The sequence below is a fragment of the Stenella coeruleoalba genome (genome assembly GCF_951394435.1).
Source record: "Stenella coeruleoalba genome assembly, chromosome: 5".
Classification (NCBI taxonomy): domain Eukaryota; kingdom Metazoa; phylum Chordata; class Mammalia; order Artiodactyla; family Delphinidae; genus Stenella; species Stenella coeruleoalba.
Genome location: NC_137150.1, coordinates 16,098,433 through 16,122,301, shown reverse-complemented (window position 1 = coordinate 16,122,301; position 23,869 = coordinate 16,098,433). Strand labels below are relative to the sequence as shown.

General features: G+C 36.3%; 1 protein-coding gene across 18 annotated transcripts in view; it reads left to right on the top strand.

Annotated features, from left to right (window-relative positions):
• MBNL1 (muscleblind like splicing regulator 1) overlaps nt 1-23,869 on the top strand; it is a 176,228-nt gene that overhangs the window by 142,008 nt on the left and 10,351 nt on the right. For 4 of the 18 annotated variants that reach the window (XM_079921810.1, XM_079921817.1, XM_079921803.1 and 1 more), the window contains 6 exons: nt 2,075-2,275; nt 12,968-13,225; nt 14,396-14,449; nt 15,323-15,476; nt 23,024-23,059; nt 23,754-23,848. In XM_079921810.1, coding sequence (XP_079777936.1) covers nt 2,075-2,275; nt 12,968-13,225; nt 14,396-14,449; nt 15,323-15,476; nt 23,024-23,059; nt 23,754-23,848 — 798 coding nt within the window. The other 14 variants (XM_079921819.1, XM_079921814.1, XM_079921808.1 and 11 more) reach the window with 8 other exon arrangements.

Sequence of the window (23,869 nt, the reverse complement as noted above, 5' to 3'; positions counted from 1 at the left end):
AATAAGTAACTGTTGATAGATGGAGATTGCTCTGGGCCCCAGTTTCTGACAGGTTATTGATTGTTAATATCTGGAACCCCCAATAGTTTCCTATTGTGCGTGGGTAGCTGCCTTGGGCAGGGATGGAACTGGGGACCGGAGGTATTACTTTAGGCAACTTCATCAAGAGCCATGAACCAGGCAGGGCAACTAACCATGGCATTCAAACCAACACATTAGGAACAACAATTATTTTAGTTTGAAAATATCGATGGAATCCATGGTATATTGTTTATTCACCCAAGTGAATCAAATTATGTATTAAATACTCTGTATTACATGGTCTTCTTAGTAAGACTGGATGTGCTGGCTGCAAATATTTTGTCCTAAAACAATTTGTGAAGTCACGAGAAGGCTGTATCCTTTAGGATAGGCATTTTCAACCCCAGCGCTATTGACATTTGGGGCTGGATAAGTCTTTGTTACGAGGGACTGTTCTGTGTTATAGGACACTTAGCAGCCTCTACCCACTAGGTGCAGCTGGCATCCCCAGCTGTGACAACCAAAAATGTCCCCTGATATTGCAGAATGTCCCCTGCGAGGCAAAATCACCCATAATTGAGAACCACTGCCCTAAGAAAAAAGGTATACCTGAAATCTGTTTTACTCTTCTAAATACAGGATGAGTCAGGGCCAAATTAGATAAAGGATATATTTTATTTTTTTAAAGATATTTCTTCTGAGCTATAAGAATTACTTTTGTAACATGTCCATCTTGATTGCATAAAACCTTACACCAAGACTCTCTTGAATACTAAATGAACTCTGGGGTCATCTAACTTCTTATTCCTGTCAGAGGGAAGAATTATCTACATTCTCATGTCCCTTTCTTTCTAAAAGAAATTTCTGTGATTCTATTCCTTACTACAGGGTAAAGATAACAACAGATTGTTTAAAATTACCTTAATGAACAGGATCCATTTTGTCCATTTGGTTTTGTGTTTTGGAAACAAACATTATTATTACACACAGCATTAAACATCAAGAATGAAAACTCCATTGAATTAGGAAGTTGAAAATTTACCACCAATAAGGTGGAAAATTGTGCTAGGTTAGCTTCTGAAAACTGGAGAAGCACATTGTTAAAATAGATTTCAGGTAAATTATTTAATTTTATTCAAAAACATATTTCCTGATATGCAAATTTTCATATCAACAAATAGAAACTATTTTCATATATTCATGAAAGCATTCCTGGCAAAAAAAAAATCTATCTTGTAGCATTTTATTCAATGCTACTATATGTATTTCCTTGAACAATCAGAATGCATTTCTTTAGAAGTGTTCTTTTTCAGACTTCACATTTCAGAATAGTTTCTCCCTAGTAAGCTGAATTTGTTAAGTGTCTCACGAAGGTGTAATAGGCTGGTGGGAGATTTATAATTTCCCCAGGAAAACCTGCAACAAATATATATGCCAAATACTTTATCTTATATGCTCAAAAGAAATGGTGTCATCGTCACCTTTCACGTATCCCATAAGATTTATTCACAGTTTACATTGACTGTGAAATTCTGCTGTCCACTGTGAGTTCTGCTTTATTTATTCTAGATAATAGGACACTTGCAACCTATTAACAGTTGTAAACAGATCTTTTAAGTACATCTGACATAGCAATTATGAAATGTATTTCTTAGACAAGTTTCCAGGATTAAATCAGGACAAAGGTGGAGATTAGGTAACCACAAGAAGTTTCTGTATTGAATGGTTGAGCTATTTTTCAAAAAGAAATTGCAAGTATTATAGACCCCAAGCTTCAAAATCCCAGTGGAAAATTTAATGGATAATTACCCATTCTATTTTAGAAAAACGTTGATTTGATGAATGCTTGTTTTAAGAAACATTCTTATCCTAAATGAGAGTAAATAAACATACAGTTGAATGGAGAGAGGGAGGGAGGGAAAGAGGAAGCAAAGGGAGAATGGGTTATGAATGAATGCATGGATACATGGATGGAGGATAGATATATAATGCAGGATATCAACTTTGAACCAAGACCTGCCGATTAAATTTTGCTTTGTATTTTATTTTTCAGCCAATGTTTTCAGTTGCACCAAGCTTAGCCACCAATGCATCAGCAGCCTTTAATCCCTACCTGGGACCTGTTTCCCCAAGCCTGGTTCCAGCAGAGATCTTGCCGACTGCACCAATGTTGGTTACAGGGAATCCTGGGGTCCCTGTACCTGCAGCTGCTGCAGCTGCTGCACAGAAATTAATGCGGACAGACAGACTTGAGGTAGGAGTGATTCGCTGGTGTCTTTCTGTATTCCATTCTAAATTTCAAAGTGTGCTCTTTGTTTATTTCTTCCATGGCCATAAAGGTTAAAAACAATTCAAAGCAGAGATTTTGGTTTAGTGTTTGGAGCGTTTGTCTAGAATATAGATATGCTATACTTGATGAATGTAACATTTATAGAAGCCACAACATCCGCATGTAGAATAATGGGTAAGAACTTGGACTCTGGGATCAGACGGCTTATTACTTCACTGTGCCTCAGTTTCCTCATCTTCAAATTGGGGAAACCTATGGCATTTACCTCAAAGAATTAGTCAGTGTCTGGCACACAGCAGAAGCTTCCTAAATGTTTCTTGTTATTGTTGCTATTAACAAATTCTATCAATCCCCTGGTACTTGTCCTCATAAAGATGTTATTCAGTTACTCTCTACAAACTGTTTTGAAATTTATCGTTGCAAGTTTCCTCATAAGCCTCATAATATTTTGGTTGGAATAGCAAGGCAGCCTTGTTTGTGAAATGTGATTATAAGTTTTTAAATTGTAAATTGGGTGATGCTCTCAGTCTTAGAGTCAAGGATGATCAGATGTATATACTTTGCTATTGCTACATGAAAAAGAAATTAAAGATATAAATCTTATGTTGAAGTGGTTGTTGAGAATTTTAGCATGGCTGTAAATTAGTGAACTTGGTAAACTCTAGATGAAGGGGAAAAATGGCAACATTACTGTACATTGAAGCTCTCAAATCTAGCATTGGTGTCCATATAAAGAGCAAATGAGCTCTTCCTCTGTTTCCTGGTTAGCATGAGGCAGTACTTAGTGCTGAGAACGTTTACGTGTCTTAATTACTGAGAAAGCGGAAAAACAAGGCCATTGTGTGAACATAATTGACTCTAATCAGTTTAGCAGGAATTTATTTAATAAGCACCAATTTTTTGTTTATTAAGTTTCATTGCACGCATTACAAAGGATCTCAGATAGTTATAACTGCCACCATCTTTTTGACGGTAATAACGATAGTTGATATTTATTGGGTATTTACTATCTACCAATCACAGCGTTACCCCTTCATATGCAACACATTTAATCCCCAAAACAATCTTATGAGGAAGATACTATCATTAACTCCATTTAACAGGGCGATAAATTTATGGAGAGAGAGGTAACGTAACTTATTCAAGGTCACGTGGGTAGGATGTTCCGGTGGGGAATGAACTCAGAACTACATTTTTAAACACTAGTATATTACTCTCCCTTCCCACACAGGTGATAGTACAAAGAGGAGGCAGTAAATTTTGGCTTGTGTGTTCCCTTTAGAGTTTTCATTTGTTTGTTTATTTTAGGCTTGTTTTTTACCTTTCATTGAACGTTTTGGGAAAAGCTACTAATTACAAGAGTTCCACAAGGAGAACTCAGGAAGGATATTGAGACTTAATTGCACGCCCTCTGTGCACCAAGGACTCTGCTGTGTGCTAGAGATAACACCTTGACTTGTGGGTGGTTCGTCATTGCACAATTGTTCTTGCTCATTGATTAACTAATGCTGTTTGCAGATAAACTGGGAGGAAATTTAAGAAATGTTAAATATTTAAAAATTATTAGATGTGCTCAACGTATGAATCATCCCTCCCCCCCGCCCCCACCCACCGACCTTTCTGAAGCAAACCCTGGGTTCATAATGTGTAATTGTTGATTGTTTAATGGGAACCAAATAGGCAGTCTGAGATAACTTGATGGAATTAATTATTAATAGGAGATGATATTCCTAAAGCTGAGAACGTCTCTATTTAAATCTCTGTCAAAGAACCTCTTTAAAAGGCTGATTGTGTGGTCAGAACTCTTTTAAACTAATCCTCCCACAATTTTAGGTAGTCTGTAATTGGTTATATTTTGTATGGTGCTTAGTTAAAATGAAGACTTCTGTCTTTTTTTTGTTTTGTTTTTCTTTTGCAAGAAGCTACTTTGAGTATTTTGTCTGTCTTCCTTTCCCATAGTCACAACAAATGGCTACTGTTGCAATGACTGTCATTTCCTTTTAACCCGAATTCCACTTATCTAAATGCCTGATGGTTGGGCAGCTTCCTTATTCTCCTGCACAGGATCTGACTCAATGTCACAGTTACAACCTGTTAGGATGTTGCAATGTGAAGCTAAGGGGCACCTTTCTCCTAGCACTTGTGATTTTAGACACTCCTATCTTCAGGGTATTTCCTCTCATGCTAATTGCACTACATCTTGGAGTCTAAAAGACATGGCAGTAAGTACACACACTTAATTTACACATCTAGTTATTTAGGGTTTAAATCTATACTCTATTTTTAACTCATGGAACTCCCAAGTACATTTTAGAATTTTGAGTTCCTTTTGAGGTGAACAGATTTTGAATCAGTTAAAATATTGGCCAATTCTCCTTGCCACTTCTTTCTCTCTTTGGCTACAAAATAGACAATGAAGAAGTTAAAAACATGGTAGATCATCAGCCTTCTGGTTCTGTTTAGAGGAACTAACACATATTTATATTTATAGCACCCAGTGTGATACTACAAAAAATGTTAAATTGAAACACAGGAATCGAATCCAAGGATTAGTGCTGGTGATTTTGCTAGTTAGGTGAGTAAGCATAGGTCAAGTTTTCGATATTTTCCGAGCTTCATATTCCACACATATTAAATTAGGGGAATATACCAGACAATCTCTAAGATCACCTCCAGTTAGGACATTCTAGGTGAAATTTAGGTCATTTTCCTGTGTTTAATGCCAGCCACGAACTACTGTAAAGGTATTTAACACATAAATAACACGCACACACCCCTAAGCTTTCTATCACTATTCATATTATCCATTCTTTGTTGGATATCTTTTAAAAGACCTTGTAGCTGCATACTTTCTGTGCTGTAAAATTCAGTCTTCATGGTCTTCTCTAAAGAGGAGCAAGTCTCCCGAATATCAGTCACTGAAATGAGGCTTTGAAAATTCCATTTTGTGACCTTGGGATGCCCTTGTGTAATTTTCAAGTAGCGGTCATTTTCAATGATTATTTTAAGAAATTGTTAAAAATCTGTAGGTACTGGAAAGGACTGAGGTTTTTAGTCATATCTTTGCTTCATTACAAAGAGTTGGTAATTAAGGAAATCACTGTTTGACTTATTTTCACGACACACAATAATTTTTTTATGGTGCAAGAAGGATCCATGAATGCATTTATTCTCTTGTTTATTCAACAATATCCAATGAAGAACTGTTGAACATCTTACACGTAAAAACTGTTGTAAGGAATATCTTGAAGCCTTATAAGGTTATCAGCTGTGTTATTAACAACAAGAAAAGGTCCACCAGAATAGTGCCAAGCTGATAAATGATGCCCAGTAACTTAGTCAGTGAAGGAATAAATGAGTCAGTCAGCCAGTTAATCAATTAATTAATCACAGAACGATACATGCCCTTATTCAGAGCTTAGGGTAATGTAACAGAAGAGATAAAATATGACACATTTTAAACATGTGTTAGCATTCTCCTTGAGAACATGTTTACATTTTGAACATTCCAGCTACAAAGTATGGCATCTAGTTCATGCCCCTAGTCCTAGAGCAATGGTTTTCAAGCTTTAATGTGATTAGAATCACTTGGGACGATTGTGAAAAACGCAGGGCCTGGGAATTCCCTGGTGGTCCAATGGTTAGGACTGGGGCTTTCACTGCCCAGGGCCTGGGTTCTGTCCCTGGTCAGGGAACTAAGATCCCACAAGCCACACAGCACAGCCAAAAAAAAAAAAAAAAAAATTAAAAACTAAAAAAAAAAAATTTTAATGCAGGGCCTCATCCCCACAGACCGATTCAGTGGGTCTTTAGCGGGTCTCTGAAATCCTTTGCACAGATCTGCCAGGTGATTCTAAATGCAAATGGTCTATAAAATACCTATTCCAGGGATGCCAGCACCTGTCATTTAAGTCTTAATTTTCATCATTTACCTCATGTACAGTTACTTGTATACAAAAATCTTCCTCCTCCAATGCATTTAGCATTCTGCATTTTGTGAAATTGCTGAGAACACAATGTACAGCATTATGAAATATTTTAAGCAATTGGTGATAATTTTTAGGGTAATTTATACTGCATAACAGCATTAACCAAACAAAAGACAAACCAGTGGCCACATATTTCATATGCTGATGGAGACATTAGATTGCCATTTTGTGAACTACATCATTTTCATATCAATAGTCTGTATGACAAAAACATATGACATATTCCAGGGAAGGAGAGCAAACCACTAGGCTTCTGATACTTTTCAGTTAAAGTTTGTTTTAAAATAAAGTATTCATGTGCCGAAAGTTTTATTCTACTGAGGTAATCATGACATGAATTTCTAATTCAGACCACTGGATACTGAATGCTTCCACTACTTACTGACACAAAAGAGTCTAGTGACTTTTTTCATATAGACATAAAAACATATGATACCTACTGCCTACACAAAAAAGAGCATTTAAAGATAAATGTGGATTCAAGTGATAGTGAAAGGCATTCCTACATGACATTATTATAGGCATTGAATGGATTTGTCATGATCTATTGCATATAAAAGATGCAATTCAAAATAAGATTAGAAAAGCAAATGCTTTTAATAATATAAGAAAGGCTTACTGATAGAATTATTTTACTTCCGTATTTTTGTAGAGAGTGTTTGGCTATTGCTTGTATGATATTTTAATTTCTTTAGAAAAGTACCAAGAAATATTGAGTTTTATGCACACAGGTCTATGTAGTCTACATTTTTTTTAATTGTAATAAGGCTTTAGAATGACTCTCTAAAATGTGGTCACACCCCCCATTTAAAACATCTAGTCTCTGTCGATTATTACTGTCTGTGATTAGTTTGAGTTTTGTTTTAGAGATGATAGAGTTGTACATTGTTTAAAATAAGGGAATTGCTAATCCTGGCTCAGCCAACTCATATTTGCTGTTTTTCCACCAATTTCTTCATACAAATTAAAGCTAAAATGCCCCTGTCTTTGCAGTTATTTAGAAGGAGTAGTAAAGGTAACTATAGATCTGAACATTTGGCATATTGATGAGCTTGTTTCAGATGTCCTGTCATGCATAGAAATGAGTAAATGAAAATCTGGCAGTGTATTTAATGGGAAGTTTTATTTAGTTGGTCATTCCTGTATATTCAGATTTGATTTTTTTAATTACATAAGGTCAAATGACAAATTCTTAGCTATATCATCTATAGAAATATGCTTGTCTTCACTGGCCTGGTGGTAATGATAGGTTCCACCTTTTAGATTTCAAAGAAAACTCCCAGTTGATCTTAACAGAAATTCTCTGAGGTAGCTAAAGTAGATGTCTTTTTCTTCAGTTTTTAAAAAATGAGGTTCAGGTAGACCAAATTTGTACAATTATCAAATAACAGACTGAAACTAGATATCGCATCATCAGATATTTATCTTGGGAATGTAATTTTACCAACAATTAACTAAGATCATTTCCCCTAATCACCAGAATTTTAAGATGTGGATATTTGAATTCGTTTTGAGTTGAAAACTCAGGTAATTTCTTTGTATTAGATTGTATATTCATGACCTGTAATGCTTTGGGTTCTTTGATAAAATTGATTATCCAGTATTTCTTTTTTAAAGTGTTGTGTTAGCTCAAACTTAATAAAGTCCATGATGCTTACTGTTGAACAACGGGTATGTATGTGTCTTTGAATAAGCTCCTTAATATTGGTCATTAGGTTTAAATTGACTTCCCAGAGTATTAAAGTACCCTGAGATGGGCTTCCCTGGTGGCGCAGTGGTTGAGAGTCCGCCTGCCGATGCAAGGGACACAGGTTCGTGCCCCAGTCAGGGAAGATCCCACATGCCGCGGAGCGGCTGGGCCCGTGAGCCATGGCCGCTGAGCCTGCACGTCCGGAGCCTGTGCTCCGCAACGGGAGAGGCTACAACAGTGAGAGGCCCGTGTACGGCAAAAAAAAAAAAGTACCCGAGAGTCCCTCTTCCCTGTTACAGTTAGCCCTCTCTTCCTGCTTTGAATGTTAGTCTCTAAAGATGACTAACTATGTTAAGCACAAAACATAGAATGTCTCTTAAATAACATGCAAATGGCTGTTTAGTTTTGAATAAGTTCATCCATTGACCTTAATTTCCTTAGACTCTCAAGCCTTAACTTGCAGAGTAATGATGAATTTAATACTACTTATACAACCTATTATTATTTTGACCATTTTGAAATATGTTTGTCATGTTTATAGAAATTGAGATCGAATAACAACTGTTTAATCAGATTTGTATAGTGTGTTTTAAGCTATCTGTACATTATCTTATTCAGTATTCATGATTCCAGAGCTAGTAAATATAAACACTAGATAGAACTGAAAATTTCTGATTTCAAACTCTATTCTCTTTCCACCCTACTACTGCTATTTAATTAACCAAAGAAGGTTTATGTAGAATTAATTTAGATTTCCTTGGGAAGTTTTTCTGATTGCTTTTTCTTTTGATTATTTAAAGTTTATATGCCAAAGGTGTTTTTCTGGAAATGGAATTTTCAGTGAATATTTTTATTGAAATGACGGTTTTTACTGTAAAAGCAACCTCTTATCCATTTTGTATGAAAGTTTCCAAAACTTACCTGATTTCCAAAGCAAATCCTGCCTTAATACTTTTTTTTTTTAATCGAGTATAGTTGATTTACAGTGTTGTGTTAGTTTCAGGTGTACAGCAAAGTGAATCAGTTATATGTATACATATATCCACTCATTTTTAGATTCTTTTCCCATATAGGCCATTACAGAGTATTGAGTAGAGTTCCCTGTGCTATACAGTAGGTCCTTATTAATTATCTATTTTATATATAGTAGTGTGTATAGGTCAACTGCCTTAATACTTATAGTACATATAAGTACTTATACTTACAAACATTCTTTTTGATTGAAGCACATTATGTGTTTAGCTAATATCAATAGATGGAATTATTTTCATCTAGGTTTGAAAACCACTTACCAAACTGTAAAAAGTACTTATATATGTTGACCCACTAATGCCATTTCTGCACATTTATCCTTAGAGAATGATTTTTTTAAAGAGTGTGGTCATGAATATACTCTTTGCAACATTATTTGTAATATGGGAATATTGGAAATAATCTAGATGTTCTCTGAAAGAGTTACCTATATTATACACATCTGTTTTATGGAATTTGATGCAGCCAGCAAAAATGATGACTCTGGACACTATTAAGTAAAACAAACAAACAAAAAGCTTATGCTACATTGTTGAGCAAAAACAGATCACCAAGTAATAGCCATACTATAGTTACAACTATTTGAAAAATATGTTCGTGCAGAAGATTGGATGAGAATAGAAAAAAGAGCCATAATGTTGTTAGGATTTTCAAATCCTAATTTTATCTTCTTTGTTCCAAATTCTCTGTGTGGTAAATTGTGCGATTTCTTATCCTGATTTGAATTATAAGGTTAGATTTGTTGAAATTTTGTCTGTCAACTATAATTTGGTAACACAATACTACATACAACTAAGAGATTTCTTTTGGGGAAGCAACACAGTCTAAAGTTTGCTTGAGTTTATCAGGCCAAACCCATATTCAGCAGTCAAGGGATAGATCCCATTTTATTGATGGTCATTAGTAGAGAAAAATCTGTTTGAAAAGCTTTGGGAAGTTTGTTCTGTTCAGATAGGTACCCAGCAATCCATATATACAAGCAAAGCTTGGCAAACTTCTCTAGCCCTTCTAGCCTTGTAGCTCTCACCAGTACAAGTTTTCACAAGAGATTTTCAGTTTCTTCTCTATTTTTTTCAAAGGCAAGAATAATAGGAGAACAGCTATTTCAGTATATTTCTTCTGTTCCATTTCTCTTGTCAGGAGGAACCTTAAGTTGGAAAAAAAAAATAAAACAGTCAAAAATGTATATCATGCAGAAACAGTTACCTAAGTTCTTGGAACATCAGAAAAGGCTGGATTTAGGAACAAAATTCTGAGCTAACTGCTAGTTATCAGCTCTGCTTAAATGTTTTTTAGAATTCTCCCCCAATGCATCCTGCAAGGCAGTAAAGAGTACAAAACTGTAATAAACCAATTATTAACCTATACAAACCACACTGACACATGCATAAAGCAAACGGAGAGGGACGAGAAGGGGTCTTAGAATGATCATCTTTATGCAACCTGATTTTAAGCTCACATCCCTGAAAATAAAAAGAACGTTGAGATGGACAGAGAAATAAAAAAGTCAAGATCAGCCTGGCACTCAGCACTGGCATAATTGTTTTTGAAAAATTGCAAATCTTTGATTTTGATAGTGATTCAAGATCCTACAGATAGACTGCCTTCAGATCTTCTTTCTTGTCAGTGTGGCAAAAAGCGAGAGAAATTGGAAAACAGAGTGTTGGTTCAGCTGCTGCCAGTTTCTTTGCGAGCATATTCGAGAAAGCAGGAATTACTGAAGAGCTAACAGCAGTAGTGTCCGAACACAGATGGTTTCCTATTGGATGAGGCTGCATTGACACAGATTTGTTTAAACAGAAAAGTAACTTTTTTGTTTATGCTGTGGTATAAGTTTAGCATAATTTTGCATACATACGTGAAGAGTTTTTATCCTCATTTAAGTGTTCCTCTCTTCCTATTTTGATGAGCCTAATTTAGTAAGTGGGGATTTGTGGTGTAGAAAGCCGCACAGCTGACTCCAGTCCTCAGTGAGAGTGGAGGACAATAGTTGTGGATAACAGCTTTACCACTTTTGCTTTTCAAATTATAAACTCCTGGATATCCTTGTTTTCTTTTGTTCAAGAAGATAAATGCAATGATAAAAAAAAAAGGATCTTCTGTAACTTCCTAAGTCATCTTTGTATTCCTAATATCTCTCAGAGTGTCTGGCACAGAGTAGTTATTTAATAATTTTTAAAAATTACATAAATTGAGGTGATGAATAGAGTTGGCTCATTGCTATGTGGAATGCAATGCTTTAGCTAGTTGAGGTTTCCAAATGGTGCAAGATGTCGTTTATAATGCTATTTTTAAGATATACCACGATACAAATTATAGAGACCTTTTTAAAAGGAAGCACTTTCCTCAGTAATGGGATATGGATGTAAAAGGGGGAAATGCCTAGAATTAAATGTGATCATTTCATGTATTTAAATCCAAGAAAATCTTTGTTTTTTTAAATCACAATGGGGTTCCCCCCCCCCTTTTTTCCCCTTGATGAATTCCAAAATTGAGTGTTCAGGGTCTGCATTCGCTCAGTTTGTAAAAAGATTTGTGAAAAACAAAACGGAAACATCCTTGAAGCATGAAGTAAGAGCATAAAAATATAAGGACATTCTGTGTTTAGATGGCCCTCTTGTGGTAAAAAGGTCAAACTATTCTGACTGAAGACAGCGCCGGCAACCTCTTGATTAGAGCAAGCACCATGACAAACTTTAATAGTAAGAGTCAAAATCGAGCAGATGAATGAAAAATAACCCATTTTCACCTTTCCCCAGGGACCCCATCCAAAATTAATAGATATAAAACAAACAGTAGGGCTTCCCTGGTGGCGCAGTGGTTGAGAGTCCGCCTGCCGATGCAGAGGACGCGGGTTCGTGCCCCGGTCAGGGAAGATCCCACATGCCGCGGAGCGGCCGGGCCCGTGAGCCAAGGCCGCTGAGCCTGCACGTCTGGAGCCTGTGCTCCGCAACGAGAGAGGCCGCAACAGTGAGAGGCCCGTGTACCGCAAAAAAAAAAAAATAAACAGTAACAAAAACTAATCTTTTTCCATCTGCTTTTTATAGCTACCAGGTAAATCTCTAATGATCAAAAACTTAGCTCTTCGAAACATTTTATGAAAAAGCTATCATTTTACTTTTTACACTTTCTTAAATAATTTCTGATTAGCATAAAAGTTGCAAAAATAGAACCAAGAGTTCCTGCCTATCCTTCACCCTGCTTACCTAAATATTGACAGCTTACATAGCCATGTTACCACTCACAAAACCAGAAAATTAGCCTTGATAAGCTGCTATTATCCGATCTACAGACCTCAATCAGATTTCACCAGTTGTCCTACCAACCTCCTTTCTCTGACTCCAGGATCATTCAGTCTGTGACAGTGTCTCAATCTTTCTTTGTCTTTCATGACCTTGACACTTTGGAAGAGTACTGATCAGTCATTTTGTAAAACATCCTACCATTTTAGTTTGTCTGATGTTTCCTCATGATTAAATAAATTCAGGTTATGCGTTCTCAGCAGTAATACAACAAATGTAATGTTGTATCCTTTTTTCAGTGCATCATATCAGTAGGTACATGATGTCATTATGTCTTTATTACTGGTGATATTAACTTTGATTGTTTGATTAAAGCGGTGTCTCCAGGGTTCTTCACTATATAAAGTTACTGTTTTCCCCCTTGGTAATGAATAAGTATATCAACATAATTTAAATTAGATATTTTACCATAATTAGTATCATAAATGTGTTTTCTTTCTCATGGACATTTTACTGAAATGGGATTATAATTTGTATACCGAACTAAGAATGTTTTCAAGTTATTTTGTGGTTCCTTTGCAAATTATCTTTTCCCCTTTCATTTGTTGGCTTCTATCACCAGTCTTGCACTTTAAGTTAAAATCTTCGGAAAGTTTCTACTTGTCCATGTTGACTGACCCCTGTGCACTTAATGACCCCGTAGGTATGTCGAGAGTACCAGCGTGGCAATTGCAACAGAGGAGAAAACGATTGTCGGTTTGCCCATCCTGCTGACAGCACAATGATTGACACCAATGACAACACAGTCACCGTGTGTATGGATTACATCAAAGGGAGATGCTCTAGGGAAAAGTGCAAATACTTTCATCCTCCCGCACATCTGCAAGCCAAGATCAAGGCTGCCCAATACCAGGTCAACCAGGCTGCTGCAGCACAGGCTGCAGCCACCGCAGCTGCCATGGTGAGTTAGAGACCTCAGATCAATCCTCGTTAACCGTCAAAAAAGCAAAGTGAACAGCTATATCTGACGACAAGCTATTCATTTATTAACCTTTTTAAAAAAAAATTTTTGCTTAAGATATGTTTGTTCAGGTATCCCAGACAATACATAATGAAGTTACCATTCAGAGAAGTGAGAGTAACTCCTCAAATGGTTCAGATTGCTCCTTCCCTCGGCCTAGCTCTTAATACCGTGTCTTATTCTGGATATAGGGTTTCTGAAATTTCTGCTTCGTACAGAACACCTGTCTCCTTTTCGGTTTAACGATCCTGCCGTTTCGGTCCTCTTATTTCTGTGTGCCACCTAATCAGCCGTCGTTTTCCTTCGGTGTGTTCCTTCGCACATCAAGGCTCTTCTCTACATTATCTTGCTTTTAACCATAAGAGAATCTGGAACTATTTAGGAGACTTGCTTCAACAAAATTGTTTTTAGGATTAGCTACAAGATTTTGAACAGTTTGCTATCTAGACAATCTTAAGCACTATTGTGGCATAAACAGAACTGTAAAACTAGAGAAGCTTGCCTATGCCATTACGTAGAAAGGAGAAAGCAGTACTCAAGGAGGAGTTAGAAATTGGATCATTTAGAACAGATACCTATACACTTAAGGTAAATTTTAATGTGATCTAATAGCTGATTTTAATGAGTCCATTTTTGTTCTTTGCTTAGCTGTTGTAATGTTGTCCTTTTTTTTTACATAAATATATGACGTAATCTTTAAAATATTCATAAAAACACTGTGTGGTATTTCATAGCACAGTAAAATAATCACGAGAGAGGTCTTTTCTGTGTTTGTTTATGGATACTTGAGCAAAAATACAGAAGGCAGACTCTCTCCTCCTCTCTTCCTTTCACTCTTTTTTTTTTTTTCTGTTAGAGTATCTTGTTTGTAATTAACTACAAAGAGGAGTTATCCTCCCAATAACAACTCAGTAGTGCCTTTATTGTGCATGCTTAGTCTTGTTATTCGTTGTATATGGCATTCCGATGATTTGTTTTTTTATTTGTTTTTTCTCACCTACCCAAAAATGCACTGCTGCCCCCATGATGCACCTCTGCTTGCTGTTTATGTTAATGCGCTTGAACCCCACTGGCCCATTGCCATCATGTGCTCGCTGCCTGCTAATTAAGACTCAGTCGGCTGTCAAATCACTGAAGCGACCCCTCGAGGCAACCTTTGACCTGGTACTATGACCTTTCACCTTTTAGCTTGGCATGTAGCTTTATTGTAGATACAAGTTTTTTTTTTTATCTATTTAAAAATATATATTCCTTTTTCTGTTATAAAGTTGTAAAGTACAATGAAAAACTGAGTGTGGTTTCCTGACAAAATTAGCGGAAAGACCGTAATACAAGTCCCTGGACGGATATCATACAATGAAAGATTCCGAAAGCCCAGCAGTCCACATTCAGTTTAACTACATTGTAGAATATTCTAATGGAATACTTGAAGGACATTAAAAATGTATTTTTGGACTGTATATTTATGTACCTGTTTGGTTAGCATGGCTTTAGTGATAGAATTATTGACTTTTTAATATTTCTAGTTCAGTGTTTTAAGAAAAAAAAAAACTTGCATGCTCTGGGACATGTGCATGTTTAGGTAGACATGGGGGGAGGGGCAGAGTGGGACTGATTTTTATTTTACCTGTTTCGGTCACTCCGTACAATTAACTATTAACATTGCTTATACTTGTCAGTCCTCATGGAGCTCGCAGTGCAGCTTTTCTTCTTTTCCCAAATCAATGGCTTCTCCCAGAAAGCCTGAAGCATTATGGGACTTAAAACACTTTAACACATTATAACATGTGCTCTCATACTAGTGGGTTTTTCCCCCCGCCCCCAAGACAAAAATAATGCTTCCTTTAAAGCTTTTATCTTGCTTTTTTTTTTTCCCTTTAAATTTTTGTTTATTGGATGTTTTTTTCCCCTTGGGTAGTTAAGTGCTCTGCTGCTTGCTTGCTCATGCTTCCTAACAATTTTAGCCCTCAACTGATTTTTCTTTTTTCTTTTTCTCTTTTTACTGGTATTTGTTTTTTATACTCATTCACTAAACAGGGAATTCCTCAAGCTGTACTTCCCCCATTACCAAAGAGGCCTGCTCTTGAAAAAACCAACGGTGCCACCGCAGTCTTTAACACTGGTATTTTCCAATACCAACAGGCTCTAGCCAACATGCAGTTACAACAGCATACAGCATTTCTCCCACCAGGTAAGGGGTTTGAGTTTATTAATAAATGAATCTGATGATCCCTGTAGAGTGCTACTGGTAGAGCAGATAAGCCACACCCCCAGTTGTTTTTAGCCATAGAGCAGGTGGAAGGTAAGATGGAAACTTGTCTGAGGTATCTCCTATGGTTTTCCTAAAAAACTAAGAATTTTAGCTTAATGAAAGATGGATTAGACATCATTGATGTTTTATATATTTATTTTTGTTTGTGTAATTTGGAATTGAAATAGAGTTCTTTTCTTTTTTTTTCCTCTTTCCTCTACACCGTTATATGTCTGTCAAGCTATTTTATGACCCTTTCCTGCTGTAAGACCCCTTTGCCTTCATGATTCCATAGAGTTCATTTGAATTATATGAAACGACACTTTTCAGTTTTGATTTTATTTTTCAGCCTTTTTGTTTTCAAGGTGGAGAATAAAAAACTGACTTTGTGTTCCAGAGCTCTTAAAAAGTGCTCTTATCAGTACCAATCAGTATATATCACTTAAAATTGTTGCTCCTGAGCTAATATTGAAGTAGCCCTAAGTGCCCAGTGAAGTTTACATTTATTGTTGAGTTATACATTTGTGGTTTCAGTTGATTACAACTTAGTCAAATAAATATACTCTAGAACTATACACAAAGATATATAATTTAAAAACATAAATAATGAGAAAATTAGTTATCTAGAAATTCATTATTTTTGCTCACTCATCATTTACTTCAGAAAAATACATATTACACTTCTTGTAATCTGGAATTCAACTAACCAGAGACTCTAATCTTATTTTCCTCTTTACCTCTTAATCTTTCTAAAAAATTACCATGTGTTAAGAGATTTATTTAATACAATAATTTTATTAATTAAATTGATAAATTTATGACTAGATGTGTATGTCAGAGATCCAGCCCCATTAGTATATTATACTATGTTAACAGTATTTACAGGGCATTACGTTCAAAATGCCATGAGGGAATGTGATAATTTGTTTTTGAATAATGAGAATAAATTATAGTCACATTAGTTTTTACTGCTAAGCACAACTTTATATACAGCGCATCTTTGAAAACTAGCCATCCCTATGTAGAATATGTAGTAACATTGAATGAACTAGAATATTCCACTAATTGAAATAGCCTGTCCTAGAACCACAGATAAAATGATATTTACTCATGAAATAGTGTCTATCAAGTTGCAGTTTGTCCATTTTAGAACAGAAATTAAATCATGTTGATCTGTAGGGTATTTGTTGCATTCTGAGGGAAAAGTCACATTTGTTTTAAGTTTTATAAGATTAAAAAATTTCTTCTCAACGTATACAGTTTTTCAGAGATTTCCAGAAATGGATCTTTTTGCTTTAGTATAAATTGCCACGCCCCTGGATTTATGCTGTCTCCAACAGATAATCTATCAATTTTTCTATAGTCAGATCAGTAGACAAAGTTTCAAGGGATTCAAACAAAGTTTCAAAGTTTCAAGTAGGTAACTGCCATAATCTCTTTGAAGAAATTAAAAATTATTTTTGTCAGTTTATTTCATTGAATAAAACATTACTACTAGAAATGACAGTTTCCCTATTTAAAAATCTAAAAATAAAAAACAAATCTAACTTCTTCCATAAATTATTTAAAGAAAACTAAAATAATCTGTTTTATCAAATGGGTTTTGCATCAGTTTCTCCAAAAACATTCAAATGACAAGATTTTTCTAAATAAGTATAATCATTAATTGCATGATATGCATGACTCTGACTTATGACAATAGTCTCTCCCTGGAATGGTTTTTAGTCTGTGGATAGGATAGAGCAAAAGATGATAGGTAAGGTCAAGTCAGAGAAAAACAATAAATACCTTCATAAGTCAGAATCATACTTATCTCTCTGTTCTAGAAACTAAGCATTGTTAATTTAAATAAAGTGTGCCACAATATATTGAGATATGCTGAAATTTTTAAGATGCATTTGCATTTTTATGATGAATTTGCATCAGAAATATTCTGTTCTTGATATTTGTAGTCAACATGCTATGAAATTTTTGCAATAGTAATATCAAATAAGAGTTATTTGTAACCGAGTTTTAAAGAGCTTAAGCTTCAGGTTAACCTTTATTAGTCACATAATCAGAAGTAAGTACTGCCTCCATCATTCCTTAAAAATATTTTCATTGTCGGGACTTTCCCTGGCGGTCCAGTGGTTTGTACTCCACGCTTCCACTGCAGGGGGCACAGGTTCGATCCCTAGTCAGGGAACTGAGATCCTGCATGCCACGCATTGCGCAGCCAAAAATAAAATTTTCATTGTCATGTACCTGCGTGCCAGTATGGCATTAAAGAGTTAAAATGGATAGCCCATGTATACTTCTGCCAAACCACTTGATCAGACAACCAGAAAGGAAAGAAATCTAAGGCAGAGAATATGAAACCCAGATGCCTTCAGGGCCAGGCAGGAAACGTGAATAAGTGAGCAAGAAATAAAGTAGGAGCTGTGGGGTCTGGGAGGCACTGGAGAGCACAGGCCCAGTCTAAAGGGATCGGTCAATGTTCAGACCTAGCCCTTTGCTGCCTTAGAGGATTGTCTGCCTAGTGGGTATGGTGCACTGCACAGTACCCTTTGTGGTTCCATATACGTCAGTCTTTGTGAACAAGGGGTGGTTGTGTCTGTTCCTCCCAGGGTTGGTTGTATACAAACTTGTACAACCTAATGCAGTGGCCCTGGTGTCCAGTGTTGCCAGATCTTATGATTTTTTTTCCAGATATTCTGGACATTTGGAGGTTCATATGTGAAATCTCTCAACTTTGAAATATTTTCAACTCATTTAAGTTTTTAAATATACTTTGAGAACTACAGAAAATCCATCCTACCACAAATTCATATGTCATCTTATGTATAACGCCTGGGAGAAAAAGTCATTTTCCAAAGTCTAGGTTATTCTGCAGACATATAGAAGAATTATATGATCAGAGCATCCTATCTAACCACAGTATTATAATTTGGAAGTTATATTCTGAAGACTTTATTGGAACTGATTAGAAAAAGGAAGTCATTTATTTTTTGCAGTTTAGAGTCTTAGAGCTCTGTAGTCTGTTGCTTCAATCGTAACTTCAGGGACACGCAGGTCTATTTCATTGAAGTTACAATGAAGCATGGTTGGCTAAATCTTTAGAGCAGGTAACTCTGTATACAGAGTAAGTTGCTAGCAAAAGATCAGGGTTCAGTGGCAAACCAGCTAGCTAGCTAAGAAAAATTAGTATATACCGTAACTTTTAAGAACAAACTAGGACTTACGTGGCCTGTACCCATCTATCCATCATCCATCCGTGTATGCATTCATCTATCCATTTATCCATCCATCCTTCTAACCATCTATCTATTCTTCTCTCTCACCCTACCTCCTTCCCTTCCTCTCTTTCTTCTGTTCCTTCCCTGTTTTCCATCCACCTATCCGTCTACTTATCCATTCGTCCATTCACCCATCTTTCCATTCATTCAATCAACCCCATCCCACTGCATCTCCCTGCCACCCACCCCAAGAAAGTTTTCTGGCCTTTTGTTTTTACACTGTCCATCTCACTTAAAGATAAATACAAGTAATTTGGATTAAGTTCACATTGAAGCTTTGGTGGTTTTTTTTTTTTAGATATATAGTCCTTTTTTTTTAACCTTCACCCTTTAAAACTAAATTCACTATTTATACAGATTATGCATAACCTAGGGTCTACTTATGTTGTAGTTGTAAATTTCACCCCTGAAATTAGAGTGTGTAAGAAATAACACTTTTATTTACATCAGATTTATTTTCCTGAACTGAAATTAAGTCCAATTCTAAACTCCAATTTCACTGTGTTGGATAGAAATATCAGGCGGCGTCACTGGGATTCCAGAACCCCCTCCTCACATCTCCTCTTCTTTCTGTTTCTACTCAAATAGAGGTCCTGTGCAGTCCAATAGTCTCAGACAGGCGACCCATTCTCCATTCCTCAGTCAGCACTGGTCACTGCTGATATCCTCAATGTCCATGTTTACAAGATCTCTTTTTTTTTTTTTTTTTGCGGTACGCGAGCCCCTCACTGTTGTGGCCTCTCCCGTTGCGGAGCACAGGCTCCGGACGCGCAGGCTCAGCGGCCATGGCTCACGGGCGCAGCCGCTCCGCGGCATGTGGGATCTTCCCTGACCGGGGCACGAACCCGTGTCCCCTGCATCGGCAGGCGGACTCTCAACCACTGCGCCACCAGGGAAGCCCACAAGATCTCTTGAAGGCAGGTACTCCAGGGCTTCTATGCCTGCCTTGGGTACAAGCATCCTTGCCTGAGCCCCTTAGCCTCCCTCCCTTAGCAGCCCATTCCTTGGAAAGCCTGCTGCCTGCAGGGCTGCTGTGAAAGAACACGCCACATGCCTAACTACCCAGGGACGCTGCACACTGCCCGCCTCCTCTCCAGGGTCTGGAGGAACTTTTCTCTCTGCCCTCCTTCACAGTTTTTGCCTACATGCGATCCTCAGAAGCACATCTCTCTTCTCTCCTGACCTGGCATATTGCCCTCAGTCAGTTTAGGTTTATGATTTCAAAAGACCTAAAAATAAGTTTCCTGTAAACGGCTTCAGCTTCGCCATGCGTGGCAACACTACCAGAAATAAGGAAACAAAAGGCCAAGAAACTTTCCTGAGGGGTTGGAGAGGGGAGTTGCAGAGGGATGGGATTGTTTTAACAGAAAGAATAGAAAAACAAAGATTTCCAGCTTATCACTTTCATTATACTTAATGAAATTAATGCAGACGGTTTACCTGAAACTTAGCATAGTGATTACACATCTGGTTTGGAAGTTTAAATACAGCTGTACCACAAGATATAATTTCCCTATACTTTCATTTTTTTCATCTATAAAATGGGGATAATAGTAGTAATTATTTCAGAGTTGTGTTTAAGTGAGTTCTAAACATATTTGATAAAAACATTTTCTTAAAGCACTTTTATAGACAAGTCTAAGAGTCTGGAATAAAGCCTGGAATGTAGTAAGCACTGAGTTTTATTTATTATTTCCCAACTCAGTAGTGCAATAAAATAGAATTCGATTGATTGAATAGAAACAAATAAATTCTATGGAGCTGTTGCTTCTTTAGATATCAATTTTGAGAATAATTCAACTGATTGTGAACTTTTAGTTTGAAATGATGTAAATTATTTTTAGAAGACTTTAAATCAGCTTTATACTTCTATCATAATCTACCTAAATAGGCTTGAATTACCATATCTAAGTTCAAACCTCCAACCAAATCTCCATTATAATTCTTTTTCTCTCTACTTCCTTCCTTTCTCCTTGAACTGATTTTACCTACACATACGTCTCATTTGTAACTTACCTTCCTAGTAATTTTTTCTGCACCTTCATACAGATCAATTTAAAATTTTAATATGAATATCATGTAATTAAAGTGTTGCATTCCTCAGAAACACACCATTCTGCTCTGCAAATACCTTTGTAGGGGAAATTCGAAATTGACAAATACATTCACTTAAATGTTGCCTTGTGCTGAAAACTGAAGGAAAAAATTTTAATTGGCTACTTGTACAATCATTATTAATAAATCAACCCATCTGATGTAAAGATGGATATTATGGTCATTTCAAAAGTGATTTTTTGTTTTTGGTAAGTGGGTCCTACAGCATTATGTCTTCATATTCGTGAGTTATTGCACCCTGGCTAGTATTTTCATTGCTGCCTTATGTTTATTTGCTGCAAATCCCTCTCAAAACTGTGTGCATTGGTTATAATGTTAATGAGGAAGATAACTCAAACTGAAATGCAAATCATAAATGCTTTAGAGTTTTAGAGAGATAGGGTAAATTTAACTCATTTTCAGCATGTGCAGCCTCAATTATGCATGGGATGAAATACAATAGGCAAATTGCAGCATAATAATAAATAATAAATTTAAAACCTATAACCTGTACAGTATTTAAAACGACTGTTTATCAAATTGCACATTATTCTTTTTCATTCATCTTTTCATCCTCTCTTTCTCAGTCTTCCCACCCCACTATTACAGGATTATGATTTCATAAGATCTAGAGTATTAAATTTTGCTTGCTCTACTGTCTCAAATTACCGTCTTTGTTATTACTGGTTTGTTTTTGTTGTCTTTCACAAGTCTTTGACTCAGTAGTGGTAGCAAATGACAGAGATCTTCAAGCGTCTTAAATAATGCCTATCAATGTAATAGTACTCCACCTGAGAGGATGCCTCCCTAGCTCCATTACCTAGTTTAATCACTGATCATTGTGCCCACCGTCTAATTGTGATAACAGTCTAATTGCAGCTGTTACAAGGATGCCAGTTAAGTAATCTGTGCTTCTCAATGGCAGCTTTGTTTTATAGGGCCATCTCGGACGAGACGAAATTGGCAGATACTTTTCTAACAAATGTTCATCCCAGATGCTGCTAGTATTTAAATAGGATGCACCAAGATTCAGATAGAAACATAAAATCATTTGATATTTTAAAACCTAGAAGTCTAAACTAATCTCATAGAAAGAACAGTAATTCAGTATGTGGGAAAGGGCCCTGTACTTGGTAAAACAAGTTAGATTTTTCAATGTTTATACGTCAAAGAGAACAGGGACTATATACGTAATATTTATTTTAACGTCATGGTGGCGCCATTGTGAACATCAGTGCTAACACCCCATATGCGATGTATATATCTTCGTTATCTCCCATTCAGGGTTTTTACTGAAATCTAATCAACCATTTTTTGGATGTGAAATTTTGTAGAACACTTGCTAGTCCAAGAAGTCCTGAGGGTCTAAACCAGCAGTGAAAACCAGTCAGTTTTCCCAGATACCTACTAAGTAAACCAGTTCGAGATTTATACGAAAGTATATCCCATCTCAATGTTTTCCTTACATTTAAATTCCCAACTAAGGCAATGCAGAAGTTCACTTTCGCTTTATGCATAATTTATTGCTTGGTACCCCTCCAAATAAAATTCCTGTATGAATGATCACAACCCCTTCCATGCCTGTGTTGTTGTCGCTACAGTGAACAGGGAAATAAATAAGACCAAAGGAATGAAAATGAATGTTTTGGTTTCATTACATTGTTAAGTCAGTTTTGTGCGTTGAATTATTTAGCATCTTAATAATAAATTTCCCTAATGATTTAACATGTGCTCAGTTCATAGGTTAAAGTCAGAAATAGCAAAGCTACCAGATGGCTAGTAACCAGATTAAAACAAAACAAACTGCAGTATTATTTTTAAAAGAATTAAGCAGGTTTCAATTTTTTTCAAAATACTTTTATTTGTAGGCAGCAATTAGGAGAAACAACGTGTACCAGCACACAGTTAAACTGGCTTTTATTCTTCACTTGAGACTAGTTCTAATTGATCACTATGCTATTGTATGATTTGATTGTGCTGACAGTTACATGCCACTGTTCCCATAATAACAATTTTTCTTCTTTGTTCAAATGAATTTCCTAATTACACGTGTGATGGGATGTTTTAATTCTTTTCCCTTTTCAAATCCACCTTCCTGTTGCAATGCATGATGGGCAGGCTCAATATTGTGCATGACACCCGCTACAAGTGTTGGTAGGTGCCAGCTTTGTTTCTTGATTATCTTAAACCTATGGTGCACCTCACAGCCCCTCAAAATCCACTGCTAAGTTTAACTTATATCTATTGGGCAAGTCCATTTCCTTTTTACTAACACCTGTCAATTAAATGCCATTTTCTATTTAATTGACATGGACTCACATAAATGTTTTCTTTACACACAAGTTTCCTTTAGTCACCTTTAGTGGATTTTGATTGGACTATGAGTTCTGGTGTGTAAGAAAAAAAAAAAAAACTATCTCATAAAAGTAATATATTGTATATTTTTACAATAGTAAATAAGAAAACATACTTTTATTCAAACAGATAATTGTATATATGAAGTAAATACCTGTATTTTGACTTAGATTTTGAATGTCTGACTATGAACACTATATAAAATTCTTGTTTTTGACTTAGCAAATTAAGCCTGTTTGTGTCAATTTTCTTGATTTGATGGTAACAAGCTTTTTTTCCCCTTTTTTTTCTCTTTCATCCCCCTTCCCCTTCTCTCCTTGGAATGTTGTCCTGCTTTGCGCTGTGATTGCATGTCACTCACTGGTGATGATGCCCCGTCACACGGCTTGTTGCTGTGATAAATACCATGCCCAATTATCTCCTCCATGTTGCCATGGTTTCCATATTGCTACACTCTTCTGTATGTTTGCTTATATGATTTTCCCTCCGAAAGTTCCCATGGTGCACGGTGCTACGCCAGCCACTGTGTCCGCAGCAACAACATCTGCCACAAGTGTTCCCTTCGCTGCAACCGCCACAGCCAACCAGGTTTGCTAATTTACAGCTTTG